Source organism: Trachurus japonicus, chromosome 16 (genome assembly GCF_045865225.1).
Source record: "Trachurus japonicus isolate A0001 chromosome 16, Traja_1.0".
NCBI lineage: Eukaryota > Metazoa > Chordata > Actinopteri > Carangiformes > Carangidae > Trachurus > Trachurus japonicus.
This window is the reverse complement of record NC_140922.1, coordinates 17,840,074-17,866,365: the sequence shown is the minus strand read 5'-3', so window position 1 is coordinate 17,866,365 and position 26,292 is coordinate 17,840,074. Positions and strand designations below refer to the sequence as shown.

The 26,292-nt window shown below is 42.3% G+C and overlaps 1 protein-coding gene across 3 annotated transcripts; it reads left to right on the top strand.

Moving 5' to 3' along the window:
- On the top strand, positions 1 to 26,119 carry phldb3 (pleckstrin homology-like domain, family B, member 3). 3 transcript variants are annotated; one of them, XM_085802311.1, is made up of 15 exons: positions 1 to 139; positions 11,719 to 11,867; positions 12,037 to 12,147; positions 12,806 to 12,943; positions 13,440 to 13,568; positions 15,566 to 15,745; positions 17,982 to 18,092; positions 20,776 to 20,877; positions 21,141 to 21,231; positions 21,738 to 21,903; positions 22,569 to 22,650; positions 22,979 to 23,188; positions 23,901 to 24,111; positions 24,427 to 24,512; positions 25,356 to 26,119. In XM_085802311.1, the coding sequence occupies exons 2-15, from the start codon at positions 11,721 to 11,723 to the stop codon at positions 25,488 to 25,490; spliced, it is 1,899 nt and encodes a 632-aa protein (XP_085658437.1). In that variant the 5' UTR covers positions 1 to 139; positions 11,719 to 11,720; the 3' UTR covers positions 25,491 to 26,119. The 3 variants fall into 3 exon arrangements, with proteins under 3 accessions (XP_085658437.1, XP_085658438.1, XP_085658435.1); XM_085802312.1 differs by lacking the exon at positions 1 to 139 and adding an exon at positions 1,630 to 2,207; XM_085802309.1 differs by lacking the exon at positions 1 to 139 and adding an exon at positions 1,632 to 2,213.
- The last annotated feature ends 173 nt before the right edge of the window (positions 26,120 to 26,292 follow it).

Genomic DNA, 26,292 nt, shown 5'->3' with positions numbered 1-26,292 from the left:
AAGGGTCCAACTTTCCATATATCTTAAGTGTAACCCTCTCCTGCTCACTCACAACGTGGACAACAAGTGAAACGTTTTGCTAAATCTCCCTGTGTCACTGACATTTCTACAGGAATTTACAGTGTTGTGCTGCTCAGTGGTGAGTTTACAGTGACTGTTTAATGCTTTACGGTATTTTAATCTCTGCTGGGATCAATATAAGTCTGCCATAGGAACTCACAATGTGCTTGTGGTAGGCTACTCAAGTTTTCTTAAAGCGCTGTGTACACAGACTCAGTCATCCAGGTCATGGGATTTCTAATAGTAGTCACACCTCCTTGATGTGTATCAAGTGTATTTACATTAGTACTAATATCCTGTGTGGACTTTGGTGTCTTTAATTTCTATTGTTGATGATTCTCTAAGGGCTTTACAGTATCAAGTTGAGCACATTATTCCTGTGTTGTACATAGGATGTTGCTAAAATGGGTCCAGACATTAGACTCCTTGTTAACCCAATTTAGAAACCTGTATTCTTGACATCGCTCAGTGTCTTAGTTTTCAGTGCACATCTGGTGATTTGTCTGTCTGATTAGAGCCTCTGGTGGAGTGATACAGGAAAGATGTACAAGCTAAAGGATAGAGTATGAGAGGATACTGTATGGGGCAACAACGCTTGTATTTATTTCCTCTGTGTGATTCAGTGAAGACTGATGGACACAATATTTCCTCAGTGAGCAGTCAGTCATCCACTCTGTCAAACCATCTGGAATTTGAAGGGCGTTACTTAAGTTTTCAGGCGCCAAACTGCTTGATGTCTATGCAGGTCGGTTCTCAACTGGAAATCCACAATATGTCTTGTTCCATTTTTCAAACGATTGAATAGGAAGTGAAATCTGTTCTTGCTGCACCGTTTGGACTGTTTACTGTAGTTATGTAGAGGCTGTATTTGACTAATATCTTTCTGACACTCGATCCGTTTGCTTTAATTAAGGCAGGGCAAAGAAAATATTTCCTTTGTAATTACTAGATTGTTTGTATTGGCCAAGTTTATAATTCCATAAAAGTTATGAAGATATATTATGTGCTGCAGTTGTAGCATCACAAAAGGCGGGAGTGTGGCAGACAGTGGTAAATGCTGATTGGTTATTAATATCTAATCAATAAAGTTGTTTTCCAGAGAAAGTCAGAGACATCCATAATTCATAAAGTTTATAATTCAGGCAACATCTGTAGCATGTGGCTGGAATAAATGCAGCTGTCACTTTAAAGTCAATTTCTATGGATGGAGCTGTAGGTGCTGCTACCAGCCACAGGTTGAGGGGCTGAAGGGATCAGGAGGCCTCTGAGCCACAAGCCTCAGCACATGGAGGCTATTTTTATGTATCAGTGCAGTGTACAAAGAGAAAAAATAGTCCCACTGAGGAAGAAAAAAAAACCTGAAGCAACACCATGACACAGCTTTAAAATGCAGGACATAGCCTACCACCAACAGGACCAAAATAGCCTACTTTTGTTGACTATAGAAATATGTATTAAAACTGCTCCTCCCCCTTCTGTCATGGACTGTAGCTATATCGCTACAATATATTAACAAAAGTCCCATGAGAGTTTGTCATTACATTACATGAGTGGGCTTTCACTTCACAGTTCACTGGCAGGCAGCCTGTGTGACTCTTTTAGTTGAGCGACTCCACAATGAGAAAAGCTTGGTCTGCTCCCAGAATAGAAAACTCTCACACTGGTGCGGGCACTTGAAGGGGACACAGTAGAAACCGGCCGGTGAAGTTTGTGTCGGAGCAAACAAAAAGAAAGAAAGAAAAAAAGGATACGGTGAGCTCGCTTGACGCCTTCAACACAAACCACATGTGTTATTAGTCGGTGCCCGCCTCCGTCGTCGCCTCCTCCACATGCTGAGCTTCAGTCTCACCTGTTGACGCAGACACGCAGCTTTTTTTTTGGTCCTGGGAGGGATTGAATCAAACCAGGTGAAGATAAAAGTATCACAGAGGAGATAAGGAGCCTGAAACAACCCGCTCAAGTCGAGACAACTTTCCGCGAACCTGAGCTGTGTCTGAAAATGAAAGCGCTTTAAAAGAAAAGGAAAGAAAGTCGCTGGCTCCCCCTCTTTCTTTCTTTTTTCCCCCCTTTCATTTCGTCCGGGTTGGCCGCTCTATGTTAGGAGCCGGAGGACCCACAGCTGCTGTCGTTGAGGATCAAACATATAGGTAAGAGTCGTTTATTTGCTTAATTTCCGCTTTCTTTGTCGGACCTATCCTCCAATACAGGTTAGCTACATAAAGCCTGTGCAGTTCCTGTTAAAGATGTCAAGCAAAAAAAAAAACCCACAAACTTCCCACGGGGGAGTATACTTGAGTTCAAATGAAAGCCCTGTCATGTGTGTGTGTGTGTGTGTGTCAGTGCTCTCCTGTGGACTGGATCACATCTACTTTTTAAAGCTTCTGTGCCCATAACAAAAGAGGAATTGACACAGCTTCCTGAAATTAAAAGCATCTAGGCTACAGTAGAAACCCAAAGGGCTCCTCCTGCTTGAAACTGAGGTGAATTCTTTTGGCAGTGATCGTAAACACAGTCATGGTTCAGTGGCACATCCATCATGTTTCATCCCACCCTTTGGTTTAAATACATAATTGAGATTCTTCATCTCTTATCTGTAGAAACATTCACAGTAGCCTAACTTTCTCTCAGCTAAATAGCTGTTCCTCAGTCAAAGCGTGTCCCATGACAGTAACCTCAGTTTACATAAAATTCCCTCTTTTGTTTACAATGACCCTGGGATATCTCGCCTTTTATCCTGCCATCAGCACTCGCAGGGTAAACAGAGTGGGTGGGAGTGCAGGTCCAGGGAGGGCTTGTGAGGGGAGATTGCCTTGCAGGGAGGGTTTGCTGTCTGGGGAGTTGTGCCTTTTAGTTATTCTCTCTGTCTCTCTCACACACAGACACACATACACATACATCTTGTTTTGTTCAGCGCTGGACAAATCTGTGTCTGAGCCCTGCATCCTAGACTGTCATTAATGGATCACTCTTTTCTTGCATCACGGCTCCCGGAGATGCACTCATGCTGAAGGAATCTCTCTCAGGGTCCTGACTGATTTTCTCACGTCACACCTTCATTTGGTGCGCTTGTTGTTTCCATCAGTGCAGATTTTTCTCTCCCTTGTTGCAGCTTAGAGGCAGATCGATGTGTCGTGTTGCTCTAAAGACGAGAAAATCCAGCTTTTCTCTGTTTGTGCTGTTTGCTGTGCTTCGCCTGGGCTGCACACACCAAACATTTTGACTTGTCATGGCAAGAAAAGCACATCTTACTAATAACGCTCACAATGCTCAGTGTTATTCATCTGCTTCAGCAATACACAAGAGAGTGAGTGTACCAGTGTGCTCAATAGCTGCAAAGCATCACTGCTGATTAATCTGTCAAGTCTTCAAATCACTTATTTGTTGCAACCTACAGTCTATAAGCTAAAAGATATTCCATTTGCAGGAAGGAAAGCAACAAACCAAACATAGGAGAGGATTGATTCAGTTCTATTTTCTAGTTTGTTTACTTTTTTTATAGAAGTGTAGATGTACACACTTCCTACACTTCCCAGGGTGCCTTTCACTCGTCTTTCAGAGAAACCTGAGCTTGTGCATATCTGGTTTTACATTTTCATAACTCTCTGGAATTGACTGAATGTTGTCTAAAGCTCAAAGTAAAGCAAAAGAAAAAAAGTCAAGCACTGAAAGCAGCCATCAGATATTCTGTATGATCAGATAACTAGTGACATTTTTGGTTTTATGCGAGATAGGCTAACCGCTTGTAGCTACAGCTGCTTGTTTTTTAACAGTTTTGAATGTTGGTGGGGAAAAAACCCCAGCTCATATCACTTAAAACAAGTTATTTATAGTCCTGAAAGTTTTATTCTATTTGTGCTAGTTATAAAAAGGAGTAATATACCGATTTCTGCACCATGAGTATCTGGGCCTATCAACTTTCTCTACTAGGTTCTTCCTAATCCTTAAGCCTCTAGATCTGGGAAGCAGTCTGAGAGTTGACTTTGTGGGACTGAAGCCAGGACCTGACATGTACAGCTGATGATGGAGATTGCTGAATAATCTTGTGCTTATAAAGCTGCCATTGTAGTCTCTGCAAACCATTTAAAAGTGACATGAGCAAATCAGGCCATTTCCCACAGGAATGCAGGGGAATACACCACGAAACAACAGAATGAGCCCAGAAAGAACCACAATAGCTTTTAGTTTACAGTAGTAAAGTGTTTTATTTTTTTTAAATCATCAGTTTCATACACTTACTATCATAAATTAATGGTTTGATTCAGAATTTCTAGGTCTGTGCCGTTGCTGTTTTCTTGCAGGTGACACTGAGCCAACCTGCATGTTTGCTGCATGATTAGTTTTGTTGTAGGCGTTGTCACCCAGGTGTCGGCCAGGATTTGTCACTTTTACTCACAGAAAGAGAGAGACAGCTGTGTCAGAGCCTAAACTCCCTCCTCTCACCTGCTCTTCCTGCTCACGGTCTTGGACTGTGATGACAGCTTCCTGCTCCTCAGGCGCCGAGCCAGCAGGAGCCACATGCAGCAGGTCCAGAGGTCGCTGCAGGGAAGTCCACAGCATTTCATCCGTCAGATGACAGTTTGTGCTAGTAGCCCAGGATGTAAACACACAGACACAGGCAGGGCCATAATATCAGTTTTATGGGAGCAAAATGACTGCACATAAAGATTTATAATGCAGCACAAGCTTTGCTGTAATTTGACAAAACCATTGCAGCCATTCTTTCCCCTTTTATACAAACTAGTTGTTTTTCATTTTCCTAAAATGAGAGCACTTTTTTTTTCTCTTCTTCTTTGATTAGAGCCAGAGCGCAGCCAGGCCAGACGGAGCAAGAAAGTGGCAAAACGTCGGACCTCTGTGTCTCCACTTTGACAATAAAAATGGGAAAATTACTTACGCTCTCTGGAAACATGGTGTGCAATAAGATACTAATGTGATGATGTCAGGCCTGCTACTGAACACAAAGTTTAAAAGCCTGGAGATTTGGTCTGTTTAACTGAAGCCACGGCCTATAATTGTGGTCAATAAAAGAAATATATGTGCCTTATCCCGCTATTTCACATGGCTTAATATCCAGTTTTGGTCTCATGCCCTCTGCAGATGAGAGGAAACCACTTAGAGGAATTAAAGAAACATTGTGTCATGTGGATTTCAGATAACCCTCTGCACAATGTCATGCCACTGTGTTTTAAGGCAAGGCAGCGTGTATACTGCAGTAACCTACAATGTAGTTCAAGGTCAGGGTGAACGTACGCTGAGGTGAGCACGACTGAAACTATTTGAGCCCTATGGTGTCATTGTCAGGTGTGTCACATAGTGAACTCTGTACTTTTGTTGTCAAGCTGAACCCATATGTAACTAGACCTTATTTGATAGTCCAGCAATAAGATGACGACTTCAGCATCAGTCTTACATAACAACATCCTGTCTTTTCTCCGAGCTCTTTCAACAAGAAAAAGCCAGTTCCCTTGTCCGGTCCCTAGCTTGGCTCTTCTCTTCCTTGCAACAACGTCTTCTTTAGATACTTCAGCAGCTCCACCATGACAAACATACTGAGAAGAGCTATCCTCTCATACAGTAGCTAGCTGTGAAGTGTTGATGTTGGTGTGTGACGTGAAGCGATACATGTTCTCGTGAGAAGGTGCCGAGTAGTCAACCAAAGTTACAGGGGTAACTATGGCAATGGCAAGGCCCTGCCACTAGTCAGAAAGACCCCAAAATAACTTTGAAAGTATGATTTTTTATTTATTTGTGATGGACAGAGTTTTTGGAGCCATCACTACTTTTCTATTAACAACTTTTACATATTTATTTTCTTCCAGATTGTAGATTCTGCGTGGGCCTGCCAGGGCAGAGTCAGAAATGAAACCATCACATGCTTTGCGTCATGCCCATAGGCTCTGTTGACTGCTGGGCGACTTGGATGATATTTATTACATCAACTTGCTGCCTCTTTAAGCCACAAGGAAAATATAATAATTATATTCTCCTTGTGGCTTAAAGAGGCAGCAAATTTATGTTATTTTTTAAAAAGATGTTCCCCCCTTCACTACTGTAAAACACGCTGCCTGTCTACACTGGTGGTACATTAGTAACCCAGAGATTAGTCCTGTCAAAGCTCGGTTAGTTCACTTGCCATTCATCCAGTAAAAAAGGGGGCAAATTAAAAAGAAAAAAAACCTCCATTAATATGTAATGAAATGCTGCTGTGGCCATTGATTTTTGAGTGACCTGACAGCGACTTGACCACAAACATGGCCTCTGTGGTTTCATTCTGCATTGTACGTTGCCCCTCCCTCTTTACGAGTTCAGCTCACGTGCTCCATGTGTGTGACATGTTTCCCTATAGTGCCCTTGTCCTCAGCGTATAGTGACAGGCAGCAGTCGGCGCTCAGGCCCGCTCAGAGCGCGCCACTGTCAGAGCCCCTTTGTCCGGTATGAAGCTGGTGGAATATAGCTGTTGTCAGTGTTGACTTTATGGTTTTGTGTACACAATGCTTAGCCCCACTTTTCCTTTTAGCCGCTCACCGACGAGGGGTCCTGATGGGGACAAGGTCATTTCAGAGGGCTGCTGGGTGTTATTGCTGCTATTTGGGAGCTGCATTACACTGTGTGCTGTTTCAGGATCACATTGGCCAAACTTTAAATAAGTAAAGGCCAGGCTTTCAGTGGGTCAATGAGTCAGACACATGCTGACAACATACTAACAATGTTGCAAAGGCAGTAACACAGTTGTACTGAACAGGGGGACGTGTATTTTGTTCCAGTGTCACGTCTTCTATGGCTCTGCAATAAACTCTCTGAGGCCATAGGCTACAGGCTGCATTAACCACTACTAGCATTATAGACAGGTGGAGGTTCAGTTGTATTGTGGGTAATGTAGGCATCAGATTTTGACAATGCATAGGATGAAAAACAATTGGATCGTTGTGTTTTTTTTAAGCTGTCGATTGTCTTTCCAGCAATATTATAATATATTACATTATGATATATTTTGGAAAGAAAGTGCAAACTGGAGGTGTGGGGTTTGAAAGAAGTTGACATTTAAGAGGCTTAGATAAGATATGCATTTTAACTGCATTATAAATTCTTGCTTTTGGTGCAGTACTTTGTCACAGGTGTAAATGTTTTAATGAGTTAATCTTAAATACTGTTATGCTATTGCTGTCCAAAAGGAAGAGCACGTTTTTACTGTACTGTATTTCTTTAGATCTGTCAGTCAAACCTAGAAAAGTAAAAATATGATGCAGAAAACATGATGAACATGTTACATGTCTTGTTGCAGGTTACAGTCTCCTCATTGCTTCACACAGATCAGATGTTTTCATCTGCTGGTCTGCATCACCTCTTCAGTGATATACATTCAGATTCAGATAGATACATCAGATGCATTTATCTTAAGCACTTCAATTTTTCTGTACTGCAAAGTAAAAAAAAAACATTTTTTTTTCAAGAATATTTTTGACTGGTCTGTTGTTTTTGTAAAATCCCATGACACCATTTCAGCCGATTTCATGGTTTTCTGAGGTTTCAACTGAAAATTGTTACATTTAGAAAAAGGTTTACATAACAATTTGAGAAGATTTCGTCATTAATGAGCTACAGTAAACAACTCTCAAGAGCCTCTCTTTAAAACAAAAGAAAAAAATAGATTTTCAACTTGCAAAGACATTTTTTTCCGCTACATGATTTCTACATTAGATTTCCTTGGTTTGTTGATCGGGAACACTGTACTGTACTATATTTAACACAACAAACACTTTTTTTGTTAAAATGAGAGGAGCTTTGTTCATCTTGACCATCATCCAGTTGGTATTTACTCGATGTGTTTAAGAGGGATAACTGAAAAGTTGTCTTTTGTCCTGCTTTTCACGTAGTAAACAACACAGCAGCTTATGAAATGCTTGGATAAGTCGTGGACTGTGGCAGACAGTCTCTGTAGACGGTGGGATTCCTATGTGTGCATCATCAAACAGTTAAAACAACAGTGCTGTTTACTGCATATCATCCCTTCATACAGCAGGACACCGACTGACTATTGACCGAGTTGAGATTAGAGTGAAATGAGTGGAGGAGGCAGAAACTTCAGCGCAGCGAGGGGTGATAAGACTTTGCTGATGTGAGATAATACGACACCAGCAACGTTCAGTTGTGTTTTCCAACGTGCATAACTCTCACAGTGGTCTGACTGTGCGCTCGGGAGTGTGAGTGTGTGTGTTTGTGTTATGGCAAGTCAGCTGTTGCTGGTTATTGCTGATCTGTGGCTGATAATTAGCGTCGTGGGCTGATACACTGGAGTCCCCAAGTATTCTAGGATCAGTCTGGAAGTTGAGGGTATGGGAGGTCATTGCGTAACACACCCACACACACACACACAGATTCAATGCTGAACTGCATCTCTGTTCATTCCCTGTCTGCTATCTTTTTCTCCAGAGGCGCTCTCCTCCCTGCAGTCAACAGAACAGTGTTTTGTTCTTTGATGTGTCTCTGAGGATGAACTTCGCCCTCTTTTTTTTTGCATCTGCTGAGTTTTTTTTTTTTGTTTTTTTTTGCATCATTTAATCCATAGTTGTTGCTCTTCAGACTGTTTCACTCTATTTTGGTTTGTTGGCTTAATGTGTTTGTTTTAGGCTTTTGTTTGTTGCATTTGACAAACCACTGTGTTAACATTAAAGTATGGACTTTACTCCTCTCTCTTTCTCTCTCTTTCGCTCCTGACTGCTTGATAGTGTATCTGAATGGACTTTAGCTGCAGGTCAGATGTCAAATGCTTGCACTGATGTTTGTTTAGATGATAATGTGACTCAGTGTGAAGCTCTCCTTCTCTGTCTGTCTTGTTTTCCCTGGATGCTGCCGGCTTCCTCTGGACACAGTTGATCTGAAAACACCACGGTACAAAATATTAGGAGCAGCACAAACGGTGAAGCAGTTATATATTTTCATGTGGTTTCCAGAGATGCTGAATCAGAGACGGGTGGTGTCTTTGGCGCACATGAGACCTTTGAACTTCTGCTCTCTGCCAGTTCAGCATGAAAATACAACTGTGGTGGTAGTCTGTAAATTTGGCCACACACCATTTAATAACAGTTGTTTTTTTGTTATTTGGCTCCACAGTGTCACTGTCATGTGTGTTGCATTAAAGGGATAGTTCAACATTTTGGCAAATTGGCCCATTGCCATAATCCCTATAGTCATAGCAGTAGGTTCGTTACCTTTAATTGTCGGTGCGAGCTATTTTTAGAACAGCGGAGCAGAGCCGTGAGCTGCTCAGAGCTACGCTATGAGATAATAACGGAAACGTTATGTGACAATAAGAGTTGTTTCCGAGGCAAATGCAGAGACTGCTTGCTGAAAAACTGCCCCCGAGTTATTATCTCATAGCGTGGTGAATGTGCAGGTCACAACTTGTCCACCAGAGCGTTTTGGAGTTGGTGGATTATTTGATGAGTTTGATGAGGGAAACCAAGAAATCCCATTAGCCTCCGTAGCGTAGTTCTGAGCAGCTCGCGGCTCTGCTCCGCCGTTCTAAAAATAGCTTGCACCGACAATTAAAAGTAACAAACCTACTCCTAAAACTATAGGGATTATGACAATGGGCCAATTTGCCAAAATGTTGAACTATCCCTTTAAGGATAGTACCGTGTATTATAAACCACTGAGCATTATCTCATCCCTTTTCTGTAAGTTAAAGCCAAAACAATTTTTAACTTTCCAGCCAATGAAGTATTTTCCACGACCTTTACACCATGCATAAATGAAAATGCACGTCCCTTATTGGCTGGTATGTGTCTAGTAAAGTCTTATTATTTTGACACTGATGCACTGTGGTACATGAGGTGAAGCTAACTTTTCTTTGCATCTATTTTGTTTTCACTTTCTAATCCTGGAAGCGTTTTTTTCCTCTTAGCTGTGCTTGTTACAAGACAAACTTGAGGTCAGTGTCTTTTCAAGTGTGTGGGAGCATAAAAACAGCAGTTTCAGTGTGTTGAAAACAAACTACTCCTTTAAAAAATATGTCGGTATGTCTCTGTGAAAAGGTTTTAATACCATTTTTGGTAAAATCAGCCACTAATGTGGTATATACACTGAAAGTATCCATAATATGGTAGTTGTGTAACTCTGCATCTGGAGCGCATGATTATATCTGGTGTTGGTACTTTTAGTGTGTCAACATCATATACTCTAACTGCCTGAATCAAACTGTGTTACACATTGGCCCTTGATCCCGTTCAATTTCAGAACGGTGACGGCATTTCAGTTTCACTTTTTCTTTACACTCAGCACTCTTGTCTTTGCTTCATCAGTCGCAGAGCAGAAATAACCTTTACGATGGCCTCTTTAAGGTCAGATAAAATAAAATGGTTAAGAATAACCTCCTGTTTATTCTTGTTTACAGACCATCCTGTCCTTATAAAGGGAGGCATTCCACAAACAAGCTTCTGTGGCTCATTTTATAGATACAGATCTCTATTTTAATGTGTGGATGATGAACCGGTAAACTTAATTTCTCAGTGGTGGTCTGATGACAACACATCAGATCACCATCAAACGCACACTGATATGAAACCACGTGTCGTCTGGGAACATTAACATATTCTATATCCATGGGCAGCCTCTGTGAAGCAGCACAAGACTCACCCACTGACGTTTCTACACTTCCTGTTGTTCTCTGTTCCCTCTCTCCATGCCTCCCCTTCTCTCCCCGGCACACTCTCTCTCTCTCTTTCTCTCTGTCTGTCTCTTGATGTCAGTGTGCCAGTCGTTATTTGGAAGCCCTCACTCATATCTCTGCTGTATATTTATCTCTGCCTGCATTCCCCCGCAGCCTAATAAGGTATGGATATACAAAGAGCCAGGCAGGGCACAGGGGCCGAGGGGAAGAAGATGGTGGGAAAATGGTTTGGACAATAGGAATCAGAAGTATTTTCCCACAAATTGGTTTTGGTCTGTGCACACACATGTGTGTGTATCAACTAGCATGCACGTTGTTGGGTAAAGACAGGCCACACAGATGAGGGTGAAAGCGAGCAGGATAATATAGGCCTTTAGGCTTAATGTATTCCCAAGGGCTGGGAAACACTTTGATGTAGACCAGTGTAAACACTATGTAATCATATTTGCCCGGGTATAACAGAACATGAATGTGACACACAGAACAAAACGTACAACATGAAAGTACTTCAAAGTCTGTTCTGATCTTCTGCAGAAGTTTTGTGGCCGATGTCTCTCTGTAGCGTTTCAGCGATTCACCGTCTCTCTGCCGATGCACATCAAAAGCAGCAGAAAAGATTTTTATTTATCATGCTATTGTCCACACACACACACATGCAGAGACCTTTGCTAAGAGAAAGAGCCTGAATTACCAACCACAGACCACCACCCACATCCTGTGTTCTCTCCTCTTCCACTTCACTGAGAGGTGTTTTCTCCATCATGAACCAGGGCTTCTGTGTTTTTGTAAAGTGCATGTGCAGTTTTACTTTAGCCGTGATATCCCCTCTGTGACCCGTCACCTGATCCACCTCCCAATACTATACGCCTTCAACCATGCAGCAGATTAGATTACCACAATATTCACTAAAGTCTGTCAGACCCCCCACCCCCCTCCCTCCCTCTGCTCTGTACGTCTCATTACTCCCTCCTCTGTCTCGGCCCGTTCAGAAATGCCCCAACATAACATGGAGAGCTCCGGGAGCCAGTGGCAGCAGGGGCTACGGCCGCCGTGGATCGCCAGAGTGGCCGGAGGTCATAGCCCCGCCTCCTCGGGGGCGGAGTCGGACACAGAGAGCAGCAGCACTGAGAGCGAGAAGGTGAGTGAGTGGTGATGGCGATGTAGGAACTTCGCAGATTCCTTTCATGCCAAACCCAGAACTCAACTCCTGGATGTGAGACGAACCAGCGACCCGCACCACATTTTTAGACTAAACTCTTCACCGCTTTGTGACATAATCCTCATTTTTAACCATTTATATTTTACAGTCCTGCATTAGAAAGTCCGATGTGGGCTCACTGCGGATCCTGCCATCGCCCTCAAAGCTCCAACAGCGAATCGCAGAGATCGACCAGCAGAAGGAGGAACTAAAGATCGGGGTGAGTGTGTTAGACGGCTGTTGTGACGTCACAACGTGGCACAAAAACATGCAGTGGTGTGAATTAGGGACAGAAATGTGGCGGAGACAAGTGAAGGAATTAGCACTGAAACAGGTAAATTTATTAGTCAAGGCAATCAGTAGAAAAGCAAGTTGATTGACAGGAGGAATCTGTAGCTTTTTGCATGACTGATAGTTAAATGAATCTTTGGTTTTATTACTGTTGATTATATAAGACCTAAGATCTATTTAAAGATCTGAATCAAGCTCTGAGAAACTGACCTTTATCCACCATTTTTTGGCGTGTCATGGACGATCAGTCGAAAAGATGAATCGATCTTGACAATAATCAGAATGAAGCAGAAGAAATGTTGCCATCTGTTGCACAACAGGTGGTTAAAGTTTTAGTACTGTGTGTGTGTGTTTTTTTTTTTTTTGAAATACACCATGACTGCTGCAACAAATTAACAAGCAGCACAGAGCGTTCAGGGAAAAACACTAAAGTCATTGCAGTTGCGTCTCTGCTGAAGTCTGCATTTCTAAATCTCCACGGCCGTTTTCCAAACGTCGCCACAGTCACGGTAAAGGAATGCATATCTCTGACTTGCTCAAGCTCTGGTCAATGTGAATCAGCTCAGTCGCGTCTCCTGTCCTCGCAGCTGCAGCTGGAGATCGCCCTGCTCCAGGGCGAGCTGCAGACGGAGAGGAACCAGCTGCACAGACACACACAGAAGCTGCAGGCTCTACAGCTCGAGGCCAGACAGAAAGACAAACCCAGACACACCGACAGACAAAAGGTAGGATACACTCGTTTAATACTGTGTGATATATTATCTTTTGCGTTTTCTTTCAATGCTCGCAGCAGCAGACATGATGGATTTGCATCATGTCTTTGTGATTCCTGACCAACCGAATTTCTTTCTTTGAGACTAGACTGATATGTTTTCATGCCACGTTTAATGACTCAGTGTGGAGATCACTATCACAGCAACAGAAAAAGTAGGATTAAGGGATTGTACAGAAACGTGTGGGCTCGGTAATAGTTCACTAACATCAGCACGAGATCCTTTTAAAGATAAATCAGTTCCCATGAAATGATTGTTGGATGTCAGAGGCTCTGGGACAGCGCTGGTTGAAAATAAATGTTATCCTGGAAAAAACCTGTAAACACGGTTGTGAAATGGAAGTGTTATTATTCCCCCCCTTTTGAAACAGTCTTTGTTTTGCTTGAGAAAATGAGGTGATGACTGTACTTCTTGCTTCACTCTTTTCTCGCCACGTCTGCCGCCGCAGGAGCGAGAGAGTCTGGAGGAGGAGAGACGCAGGGTGGAGGAGCTGAAGAGGAGGTGCGAGGAGAAGGAGAAACTGATCCCCAGTCAGCCGGAGAGCCAGAGAGAGCAGCCGACCCTGCAGATGCAGCAGGTGAGTGCCCGTATGAAATACAAACCTTACACAGCGTTATCAGAAATGCAGCACTGATGGAAACTTGAGTGAGGACCACACGTACAGTATGACCTGGAAAGTTCAGTTTTGTCCAAACATCCACAAAATATATCAGAGGGATCGATCATTAATGCCGACGCAACACTGGAAACTTCTGTGTGGAAATATATAAACACAAACAGACTGAGCGCTGTAACCTGATGTGTATAAGCTTCCTAGGAATCATGGAAATCAAACCAGCCAGGTGACGTAACCCAAATACAAAATCTATTGGATGAAGCAGTGATTCGGCTTAAACCAGAACAAAAACAACCAACGTCTGTTTCCTGCTTTTGAGAAACTTCATGTGGTAAATTAAATGTAGAAACACATAAAGATGGTGGTTTCTATATTGCCTGAAACACATGTTTGGATATTTATCATTTCAGGCAACAATCAACAGTTTATTGTCCAACGCTATTAAGTCTCTAAGTCCTCTGGAGGATCTGATGTCATGATGATCATGTTGGTGGCAGCTGTCCAAATGAAACTTAAAACTTGCCAACATGTCGACATGTTGTCATCAGCGCTGACTCCTTTACATGATGTTGGTTTCTTAAGCTGCACAATGCGAAGCTTGTTCAGTACCTGCTCAACCTGATGTGTTGGTATCTTAGAGGTTTACACACATACACACAGCACTTAGGATGCGCTTTGTTTTTTTTTTGTAAATGTGTCGGAACACGTGGGAGGCCGCTCGCTCTGTTTAAAAAGCATTGTTTTAATGACGGGTTTGGTGAAGTCCAGCAGCAGCAGGTTGTTACTGTAAGTTGTGACATGTCAGGTTTATTTTGACAGAGCTTTTAGAAACAGGTTTGACACAAGAAGAAAAAAACCACACAGGCACACAAATAGTGGACTTACACAGGATTATAGAATAAACACTGTAAAAGAGAAAAGACAGCACCTGTGAGACATAAAGGCTTTATGAGTTCTTACTTTTACTTGTACTGACACTTTAATGTGCTCTTCAGGATCAGGTTCAAGTTCCCAGAAATATAAATCACTGGAAGTTTATTTCTCTGAACACTAAATAAACATTTGATGTTTTCTGTCTGAATAAAGTATGTAGCGTACTGAGGCCTTGGATTCTGTGTGGGGAGAAACACTACACTGAGGCAACATCTGGATGTTGGTGCACATGAACACATCTAGGATGAAAATTTAAATTGTCAATCTTCTCGTCTTTGCACAGTAGCAGGATTTTGTGCAGAAAATGTGTTTTTTATTATTGCTTGGGCATGAAGCACTGCTGAAGGTGTTAATAAAGTCCTTCAAAATCAGTGATGAAATTAAGAAAATGATGCACACAACTTGGTAAAAATATAAATATTGTACTAAAGAATGCACAAGTTCATTGTTCATATACTGTATATATATATATATATATATATATATATACATTATTGTAACAGGCAATGACATACAAACATAAGTACATAAAATGTAACACCACTGGGAAAAACAGAAAAGGTTCAAACATACAAAATTTGATTGACAGTTACTGCTCGGTATGCATTTTATCATTTTTTTGTTATGCTTTTCTAGATTGCATAAGTTTGTTTTTTGAAAAAATATGTACAAATTGGTTTATTTAATAAAAATAAGAATTGTTGAAAATGTAGTAGAACATAGCAAGAAATTCTGTAAACACTATCATATTTCTTTCTATATTTTATTTTCTATATAGATGTATATCTATATTCCTCGTAAACAGTAAGAAAAGAAAAACATATCTAAAAATAATAACAATGATTTTCTTATATTTTCTCAGAGGTCAAGGTAACATCTTTAATCCAAAACCTCAACTTTAATTCTATGTGAACACGAACAGTCAAATAAATTCCCTTCAGTAAACTAATCGATTCTGACATAGATTTCCAGTATTTTAAACTTTATTAAAATAAAATCTTTTATTTCTTCTGTCTCTGCTGCAGGAGAAGGAGGCGATGGAGGCAGCTGTTCGGGCCTTTGAGGACTGGGAGTTTCGTGTTCTGGAGCGAGAGAGTGGCTTCGATGAGGAGGAGGACAGCAAGGTGGACGAGAAGAATGGGGGGAATGAAGGGGAACTGGAAAAGGAGATCTCCTGTCACAAGCATGTGGTCCACAAGGCACAGGTAAACAATCAGTTTTAGAGAACCTCCCAGCTGCTGTCCGACGTGCTGTACCAGTTTGCGGCTTATCTGCATGCCAGGCGCCTCATTTCAGTGTTTACACTCGCCGGCTGACGCGACATTAACCTTCACACACTTCCCGTCAATACAGATATGTGACATCGGAGTCAGGACAGGTGGAGAAAGTGACAGGAACTAACTGCTGTGTGATAAAAATTCAACATCGCAAAAAAAAAAAACTCTTCAGTGACGTTTAGAAGAATTTAGATTGGATCAGAGACAAGTGGTGCATTTATGATTATTATTCTACAATGTTTCTGTAAATGTAATCACACCATGGACACACACAATGCTAAACAAGATTCCATGATGTCTTGATAGAAGTGTAACTAAAAGTGTATCTAAAACTCTCTCTTACATAAAGTCAAATGACTTAATGCAAGTTTGTTTCCTTCACTATTTGTGTTTATTGACGTCTACTACTTTTGTCTTGTGCAGACACCCACCTACTTCCACCTCTGTTATTTCTTATAGTCAGATATGTTCATGAGAGTTAAAATAAGGAGGGAACAGATCAGAAAGTCAAAGTGAACTCTAAAGTTCAAATATATGCTCCTCTTATAATAATCAGAATTGTCAGTGTTTCATACCAAAGCTATAAATTCCGGCCATCAGATATTATTCTTGTGCTGTAGCACGGTAAACGTTGTGCTTATTAACTTACTGGGCTGTAAGGACTTAATGACACATTAGATGGTTAGTCAGGGTGGGAATTAGAGTACACACACACACACATACACATGAGCGCGCGCTGTGCATGCTCTCCCCGTCACAGTCCATGGTTGTCACTGCAGTTTCAGACTTGCCCGCCCTCCTTCCCGCCCCAACTGCTGACATGAACATGAACTTGTTACCTCACAGTCACCAGCATCACCCTGACGCTGTCACATGAGCATAATTACATCAGAGGCCACCGTGGGAGATGAAGCCAAGACCAAGACAGAGGGACACGAGAGCAGGAGGAGGGGAGGGGGGAATAGGGGGGTTGGTAAAGTTTGGAGCAAGTCTATGTAGCCACGGCTAAAAAGATAATGGGGATTATTCTGTTGAACATTGAGATTACAGTTGGTTATCGGTGGGATCTGAATACAATGGCTGTGACTCAGCAGTTGTTTTGACTGTTGGGTACAACTTTCCATCCTCTAATCCAGGGACCGAGCCTCAGAATTGGATGAACACAATCCGTCAACATGAGGGTGTGCAGTTTTATGCTCTCATCACAATGTAATTCTTTGTGTTATTGAGTCATATTTACGAAGGCTGTTACTCATTCTGATATGTAGAAGAGGAGATGAGGATGCTGTGGTGTTTACTACAGCCATGCTAGGACCTCTGATAGGACATTTCACTAGAAACCACAATGCTCAGTGATGTTGTGGTGGGAGTCATCAGCTCAGTTGGTAGAGCAGCTACCCCATGTGTTGAAACTACAGCCCTCACTGCACCCCGGTTTGAATCCCGCATTGAGCGGCCCTTTCCTGCATGTCATTCTCCCCATTTCCTGTCTCGCTCTCGACTGTGCTTTCCATTTAAAAAAAAAAAAAGCTCAAAAAATATACTTTAAAAAAAGAAAGAAAGTAAGAGGAGTTCTGAACAATCTTTTTTGTTTACATTTTGAAAGAAGAAGTCCCAAAAGCTGCTTTTCCATTCATGTCGGAGTCCCAGGGAACATAGAAATATAGACAAAAGATTGATGGTGAGATTGTTGAGCTTGAATATGTAAGAGGAGGAGTGCAGAGATGAAGAGAGGGATTGTGTGAGAGGGATGGTGGTTGACTCAGCTGCAGCGTGGCCTCGCTGCAGAGGACAGCTCATCTCTAAGACCTCTGTGTGTCTGTCTGGACTTATATTTAGGCGCTGATTTTATATCATTTCTTTGAGTTACAATCTCAGCCCTGTTGTCGCTCGTGCCTCTTATTGACTTGCAAAGTGGATGTGTGATTTGCATTGTGTCCCGGCTGAAGAGATCGACTGAAGTCCGAGCTCTGGATTTCCTCGCACAACACTCGCGCTGCCAAATCAGGCATATTTACCTCATATTACATCACGACATAATGAAAAGATTAAGTCAACCCCGGCCAGCCAGATGAATCGGCTGCAGCAGCACGGGACATTTGTTTTGAGGAGGAGAAACCATATGGCAGTCCACGCTGACGGGAATTATGTTCTGAAATTTCAGGAGCGAGTCCAGCAACTGGAAAGAGAGCTGAAGGAGATGGAGAGGGAGAAGGAGAGGGAGCTGAGCGCCTTGAAGAAAGAGAGGAGAGAACTCGTCCACACAACTCAAACAGTAAGAGACTCTGACCTTTATATACTACACTACCACTACTACACTGCTACTTGATAAAAAAATGACAATATTTTCATTTTTGGTGAGTCAGTCATTAGTCTGTCAGTGATGTTTGATACAGCTTGGAAACAAGCACATATAGATGAATGGTAGCTATAAGTGTCTTTACTACACAAAGAAGACGCGGTGTGGTGTCATTTCCCTAGACTGGAGTAACGCTGTGTCCATGAACGTCCATGACTGACTGACTGAGTGATGCAGCTCAGTGAGTTAGGCTTTTTCCTTTGGCAGTTATTCTTTCAAATTATTTTCTTTGACATTATCAGGGCGTGTTTTCAGCTGATCTACAGAGATTCTCATAAGAGGGTTGCCAGTGTTGACCATAAGTGACTGAGTTTATTAGAAATGATTTAGCTTTCAGAACACCAATGTCTAATATCATCATCTCTGATTCTCTGATCTAAACAAGGTATGTAGAGACAACTATGTTGTTAAAGGGACAACGAGGAGTTTCTATTCGGTTATAAAAAAAGTCTCACATTAATGTGGATGAATCTACGCTACCCACACTTGTTAATGGGCCCATTTTCGATAAATATATCATTCTGTGGCGAGTCATGAGAATAACGCCGCTGAATCGCTGTTTATGGTCGGAACTACGACGGTATGTGAACCTCTTTGAACCTCTGACTTTAATTACTGATGAATGAAAACATGAGTCTGTCTTGCTCCGGTCAAAGAATTTCACGGTGCGTGCGGAGGCTCATAAATGTAGTGTGAAAACGCTTCGCTTTTCCAAAACTCCTCGTTGTCCCTTTAAATATTGTTTATTCCCAGGGGTTCTGGTGGAAGTCAGTCATTAATTAAATTTCTTTTTATCATGTACAAGAGATGTCTAAGTTATCGGGCAACTTGTCACATCAGGAGGCTTTAATTTTAGCAAAGACACTTTAAAGAGCACAACCCTAATATCAGATGTCCAGAGTCAATGACTTGCTGACGTACATAATGGAGAACTTACAATAGCAAGAGTTGGTGTGTGACAAATAAGGAGCTGGAAGAGTTAATGTTAGGCTTAAATCTATCAAGAGGCAGATGGATTCAAATAAACACTGATGTTACTTCATATCTGTGGGATGTTTAGATTCATTCCTTCCCTCACGTATCAACTTTACAAGGTGATACACCTGTAGCTTGTCAGTGTTTTTTTCCGCTTGGCCTAAAACAGGTTTAGCAAGTTAACTAATGATGGAAACTAGTTCAGTGATTTCCCATTTCCTCCATGTAGCAGAATTATAACCCATGGAGCACATTGAAACAAGGTGAGCCTCTTGAGATGAAGTCCTGACTTCAGTTTTCAGTGCTTTTCAGCGCTCCATTAAAAGTGGTGAAAAATCCTGCTGCACAGTCTTTTCAACTTCACTTGGCTTCAGCTCAGTTTTATCAAAAACATACCATGACTGTGGCTAAAATTTAGAGGACAGCCCACACCATGTGTTATCAGTGTTTATTATGAATACTTGCTGTTCCAAAGTATGTGATTTTACTCAGTCACTAATTAAACTGTGCTGTGACTTTATCGCGCAGCCAGCGGTTTGCTTTTGATCAAACTTCTGACCGCACCAGTTAAAACGAGGAGGAGACAAGATGTGGATGAAGAAAAAGCAAATTAGACATGGAGAGAGTGAACGAGAGAGCTCAACTCAAAGCTGGAGAGAGAGAGGAGGGGGGGGGGATGGTGAGGAGGGAGGGGAAGGAAGGGATAGAGGGAGGAGTGAGTGAGAAATGAGAGGGAGGGTGCAGCGTTTGTGAATGTGTGTGTACATGTGAGTGCGTGCGGATGTGTGAGGGGGAGAGAAGGAGAGCCGGGAGGTGAGGTTTGACATCCCTGCACCGAGTGGTAAGCTACACAATCTGCACTCAGATCCATCTGCATGGCTTAAGTTGTGTTTGTAAGAAAAGTACATCAATGTTGAGATCATGTGCTCCTCTGAATGACAGAATAGAGACGGCTGGGTGGGGGGGGGCAGGGGGGGGGCTGAAGGGAGTGGCAGCACAGAGGAGGAGAGAGAGACAAGACAGTGACAGACAACATGACCAAGTGTGTGTGACTACAGTATGACTGTGTGCAGCATGTGGTTTTAATGGTTGTTGGAGTTCATCGTGTCTGAGAGAAAATGACATTTACATGAGATAGTTTTGGAAAAATGAATCTGTTTGAATCTCTCTGTGGTAACAAGGGACTCAGGAAGCGTTGCCAAGTGATTTTACTCACAGATTGGAGCTAAATCTCAAGAGAAAACACTTTTAAGTCTTCACTTTTCATACATTCCCTGTGGGTAAGGGCTAGTGTAGAGTGGTGATAGAGACAGATAAGGGTTAAACACTGGACTGCATGTGGCGACTGAATTGCTCATGTGTTTGTGAGTCAAGCCGGGAGGGAGGGAAAGATAGTGAGGCGATGATAATTTTTTAACTCATTACGGTCCCTCGTGGAAGTGGAGTTTTTCATTCTCAGCCTGATGTGGTATGTCTAACTCAGCAGCCTCCAACAGCCAGTGCCGCTATGGCTCATTTAAGCTGCTGCTGTTTGTGACCTTGCTGCTGATTTTTTTTTTTTTTTTTTTTCCCAAACCAAAGATACGTTATGGAATTTCAAATTAAATTTAATGTGCTCCCACAGGTTCACAAAGAAAAGAAGCCGTTCACTGATTGGTCGAACATCACTGGCTCTGCCCCCTGCATGATGTCACTTTCCCCTCTGACCGTCCACAAGCCTCCACAGGTATGCAATCTGTCACCATGGAAACAAAAGGGCTACAATTTACAAATAGTGAACAAATTATGGACAGGTGTCTGAGCTTGTCAGTCCTGGAGTCCAAAACTCAAAAACAAAAAGCTAATGTTGACAATAAAGAGGCAGAGTATCTGTGTTGAAAAAAGTTGCAGATCAATTTTCCTCAAGACTAATTGTGTCATTGTTTAAAACGATTTTGAGATTAAATTGAAGCATTTGTCTCACTTACACTCTGTGCTTTTATTTTGAAGGAGCCATGCAAAGAATCCAGCACCAGTTTGCCCAGAAGACGGAGCTCACATCGCAACAACAGGCTCAGCGACAGGCCGCTCTCGGCGCAGGGTGAGCCACTCTCCTTTTGGGTTTTTCTATTGTGCCCCTGATTGCTTAAGCAGAGAGCGCGGTGATGTAGAACAATAAACACTCGCTCTCTCTCTCATGGCCTCATTTTGTCCGACTGTTTGTTCAGTTCCCTCCCTTTTAGGCAAATCAAAGGTGTGTCAGTAGAGTCACCAGATTGTTATTACCTTTTGACAAGAGCAGGATTTAGTGCACAGACCGGACGAGCAGGAGAAGCGCAGAGCCTCTTCAGAGTATCTGTTTTTCACACACACACACACACCTAACTGTCACACAGCCTGATGTGCGAGGTCATGTCAAATCTTGCCTCCCCTTCACCTGCAGTAATCTGTTCCTGAATACTGTAACGGAAAATTAATCTCATGAGATTTATCGTTTTCGTGCACTTGGCATTATTCCTCCCACACCTTACATAAAGCCACTTGCTCTGACTGAATCTCGTCGTTCTCATGTGTCTTCCTCTATCATCCTCCTCCTCCTCCTCTCAGGGTTGGTGAGGACGCTTCCAGACAGCCAGACGCCAGAGGCTTTCACTTCCCCGCTTCCCTCCCATAGGCTCAGCAACGGACACAACGGTGGGCACAGACCTGGGATGAGCAACGGCGGCGGGTTCCTCACCCCGTGTAACAGTACGACGAGCTCTCGTGCTGCCAGGTCAGTTACTTCACTTCTCATTTGATGAACACGAGAAGTGGCTTGTAATTTAAATTTCATTGACGTTGAAGGTGTAATTCTCAAAGATTTACATAGAACAGCAGAAACTGACGTAGTTTCTGCCTTGTTTTTAAGATTTAAGAATTTTTGCATATGTGAAGCGTCCTTTTTAGATTAAAAATTAACAACTTGGGTCCTCTTTGGTAGTTTTGGCCATAATAATCATAAAAATGTTCCACTCCACAAAGGAACAAACACCTTGCATGTCTGCAACAACAACCATTAGTAGTTTTTCAGTTAGTTACACAAGTATTACACAGTATTTCAAGTCATTCATTTGAAGGTAAAACTAAAAGTGAGCACACATGAATTGTCAGTAATAACTGTGTGTACATAAGCGCAGTTATACAGACAGAAGGTAGAATAACAATTGTTTGTCCAGTCATGTTAGTGTGTTGAAGTATGGCCAACATGCTTCCTGATCTCAGCAAACAGCTTGCTAAAGGTGCTGACGATGTCCAAAACTACAAAACTAGACCAACCACATTTATCTTCCAACTAAATTTGCCTACACTGACTAAAATAATGGCAGCCGTGATTGATAGGTTGTTTCAGTGACTCTTTTCCCGTCAGTACTGACTCAGTGTAACTCTTCCTCTGTGCAGCCCGAGCCTGTTGGATCTTGTGGAGATCGAGAGGAAACTGAGAGAAGCCAAGGCAGAGAGAGAGAGGCTGCTCAGAGAGAGGGTGAGTCACCTGCCGTGGGAAACACTAGCTGGCACCTCGAATCAGCCGCAACACACTGCATTAGGCACGGCTGTCTGATCACCGACACCCACCCAGCTTGCACACGATGGTCCCAAGGAGACTGGTGGAGATAGGTGGACGTTTGTACTGCGTGTTTGCAGCTTTGAAAAATGCCAAGAATGAAAGATGTGCCACCACTTGACTTTATGTGTCTGAAACAGGAAAGGGAGGAACTTGTAAATATCTATAAAAGTCTCCTTAGTGCAACACATAATCACACATTTGGTAAGATGGCTGATCATTTCCTGTGATTCATGTGTGCACACAGGAAGAGCGACGGCGGCTGTTGTTGGAGGAGAGAAGACAGAGAGAGTTGAACTCTCCCAGAACAGAACCAGTGGAGCCAGAAACACCACAGAGGTCTGAATCTGAACCTGAACATGAACATGAACCAGCAACAGCACCAGCACCAGCACCAGCATCAGAACCTGAACCAAAGGAGCAACCAAAGGTCATTTCCCCCCCAAACTCCCCAGAGGTGTGTATGAAATGACAACCATAAAGCATGAAAGGCTCCTAGAACAGTTCTAGTTGGTTAGTCTCAACTGCAGGTGATTGATTTAAGGAATAATATTTCAGAGATGAAACAGTTTCGGAAAGCGAAGTGTTTTCACACTACATCTCCCATGAGCCTCCGAAAAGACAAAATGATATATTTATGGAAAATGGACCCATTAACAAGTGTGGGTAACGTAGATTCATCCACATTAATATGAGACTCTTTTATAACCAAAAGCAAACTTATCAGGGTTTCTTTAACTCATTCTATAAATACTATATCCTACATTTCCCATAATGCAACTATCCTGTATTGCCAGACTCTCAATGCCAACCCATGTCTTTTTTTTTTACGAAACTACATTTTTAAGTACATTGTGTCTCTGTGTTTAAATGATCAATATTTAGTCCTTGTTTGTGGGTAATATCTGAAATAGCATCTTGAATCAGACAGGTTTATGGGGTGCGTTGGAAAAGATAAAGCACATGTTTTAAGTACATGTACAAGAAAAGCACAAACAGATACAGTATGTCCAATATTATGAAAGTCTGTTATTATCCATTTTTGATTTTTTTTTTTTACCAAATGCTCAGTCTAGGACTCAGAATCAAGTATAACCATGATTAAACACTTCTCTCACCTTCCATGGGAACTCTTTTCAAACACATTGAACCTCCACATGTCCCTGCAGCAGCGCAGCCTGCCCCTCTTCCTCTCTCCGAACTTCGACCTCCGGGCCCACGTGGAGTCTCTGGGTCACGGTGTGGCCGGCTGCACAGACCTGCGGATGACACCCCGACGCTGCGCAGGCTTCCTGACCAAACGAGGGGGGAGGGTCAAGACCTGGAAGAAGAGATGGTTCCTGTTCGACATGGATCACAGAAGACTAGCTTACTATACAGGTTAGACCGGCCGCTGTGCACACAGTGACCACATGTTTGCATAAAGGAAAGCCTGTCAGGGACACTTTCAGATAATCTCACAACAGTAACTTTGTTTTCCAGCCCCCACCCCTCTGTCTGTGTGAATCTCTGTCTCTCTATTACATCAGAGACAACTAGAATTGTAATAAATATTAATTAAATGTTTATTTACTGTATCTGCCACATGCCACATTCATAAGTAAATTGCAGAGTGGGTATTGGGTAGATCCATAGACTCCTATTGAGTGTGTCCTAACCACATTTTTTCCTAACTTGCCCCTCCCTTTGCTGCAGACTGTGATGAGAGGAAGCTTAAGGGAGTCATCTACTTCCAGGCAATAGAAGAAGTTTACTACGACCATCTACGAACAGCCACATCTGTGAGTTCTCATTGAAATAATCCTCCTTTTACAATCCAATCCATGGTCTCTGTGATAGTGAAAAGCCTGGAGTCTTTTACATGACGTGCAGGTCACTGTATCATTTGGTCATGAATCCCAAAGCGCTCTTTTTATACAATGTTATAATGAATCCTGTGTCTCCTGAACTTAAAGGGCTGTTTCAGCTCAGAATCACCTTGAGGCCTCATGTGATGAGAGGCCGCTTCCCATGTGTTACGCGTTTACACGACATACAGTTTGCTATACTGCTTTGAGTTTGCTCCATCTCCAGATGGCTTATGCACCAGGTGGATTAACACAGGATTAAAAACACAAATAACCTGTAATTATTAGAAATCAGAGGGGGATATCAGGTATCACTAGTGTGGTTGAGTAGAAAGTTTATTTTACACTGTAGGTTCACATTACACCATGATTTTTTCAACAAATGTGAAAGTGCTCAAGTAAATCAAGAAAAAGTTGATTGTTGAATGATTGTTCTGAAAATGTCATGTTCTTGTCTTGGTGCAAGTCTGACTATAAAACATCAATCATTACTAGTGCAAGCTTTTAAAAAAACAAGTGGTTGTAAAAAAACATTAGATTTATATTGAATTAATATTAATGCTAATATTAATGAATCAACAACAATCTGCTTCTTTGGAAAGTAAAGACAGAAGCGTGAGAGTCATGTTCAAAGCCATCAAATGAGCAATTGGAGCAGATCCTGAACAAATGTTGAACAAATCAGTTGCCACTAAGGAAAAACCCCTAAGTCATGTTAAAGAGCTGCTGCTGCTGCTGCTGCTTCTTCTACTTCTTCACTGTGTCTCTTCTCCTCAGTCTCCGCGGCCCAGTCTGACCTTCTGTGTGAAGACGTACGACCGACTGTTCTTTCTAGTGGCTTCCAATCCGGTCTCCATGCGGATATGGATGGATGTCATCGTCACCGCAACGGACGAGCACAGCCGTTATTGACCTCTCGCTTAAGTGTCAGTAAAATGCTTGAGTGAAGCTGCTGAGACCCCCCCTCCTCCCCCTCCTCCCCCTCCGGCTGCAGGAGGGGCGGGTCCGGCTCTGCACCAGGACTCTTGAATCTGTGGGTAAAGAGTCAGGGCTGATGTGCTGGGACAGATGTGCTCAAACACAGCAGAGGAAGCTGTTACTGGATGAGTGATGCTTCAGTGGCGGCAGAGGTTCACCACTGAACCAGCTGCGAACCACAAGCAGCTCTGCGCACCAGTCTGCCCACCGGGCGTCTGTTACTGGGAGGTTTCACCGTTTAAGCCTGAGCTCCCTCTGCTGGTCACAGTCCAGCACTACAGGACTGCTATACACTACTTCAACAGGGAGGGGACACAGTAACAGCAACACCTGTTCAGTATACTGTACTGCCATCCACTGTAACAGTCATAAGTATGCTTTGTGTCTGCAGGTGTTGCTATTGTTAGGTCCACTTCCTGTATCTTTGTTTTTAGTAAAGACAAATTGTACATTCAATTTTATCAAATTAATTTATTATCTGGAAATTTATATGGGTTTGATATGCAAACAAGTGAAGGCATCCACTGTTATGAATGCACTATTAAATGTTTATTTGTAAAAACGCTTGCTTTACTGGGTTGTCATTTTTTTTAACATAAATCTTTATCAGTGAGAGATTTGCAATGTTCGACAATCACAATACAAGACAAAATGTTTATTTTTTATTTGTTTTTTTTAATCATTCACTTTTTCTCCTAATATTCTGATTTATTTTACTCTTCTATGTCTTTCCCAT

Excerpts from the sequence above, each read along its gene's own strand:
- phldb3 (XM_085802311.1), top strand. The coding sequence starts at position 11,721 with ATGCCCCAACATAACATGGAGAGCTCCGGGAGCCAGTGGCAGCAGGGG. Across the intron at positions 12,148-12,805 it reads AGGAGGAACTAAAGATCGGG|CTGCAGCTGGAGATCGCCCT; the intron begins GTGAGTGTGTTA and ends CTGTCCTCGCAG. Across the intron at positions 21,904-22,568 it reads ACGAGCTCTCGTGCTGCCAG|CCCGAGCCTGTTGGATCTTG; the intron begins GTCAGTTACTTC and ends TCCTCTGTGCAG.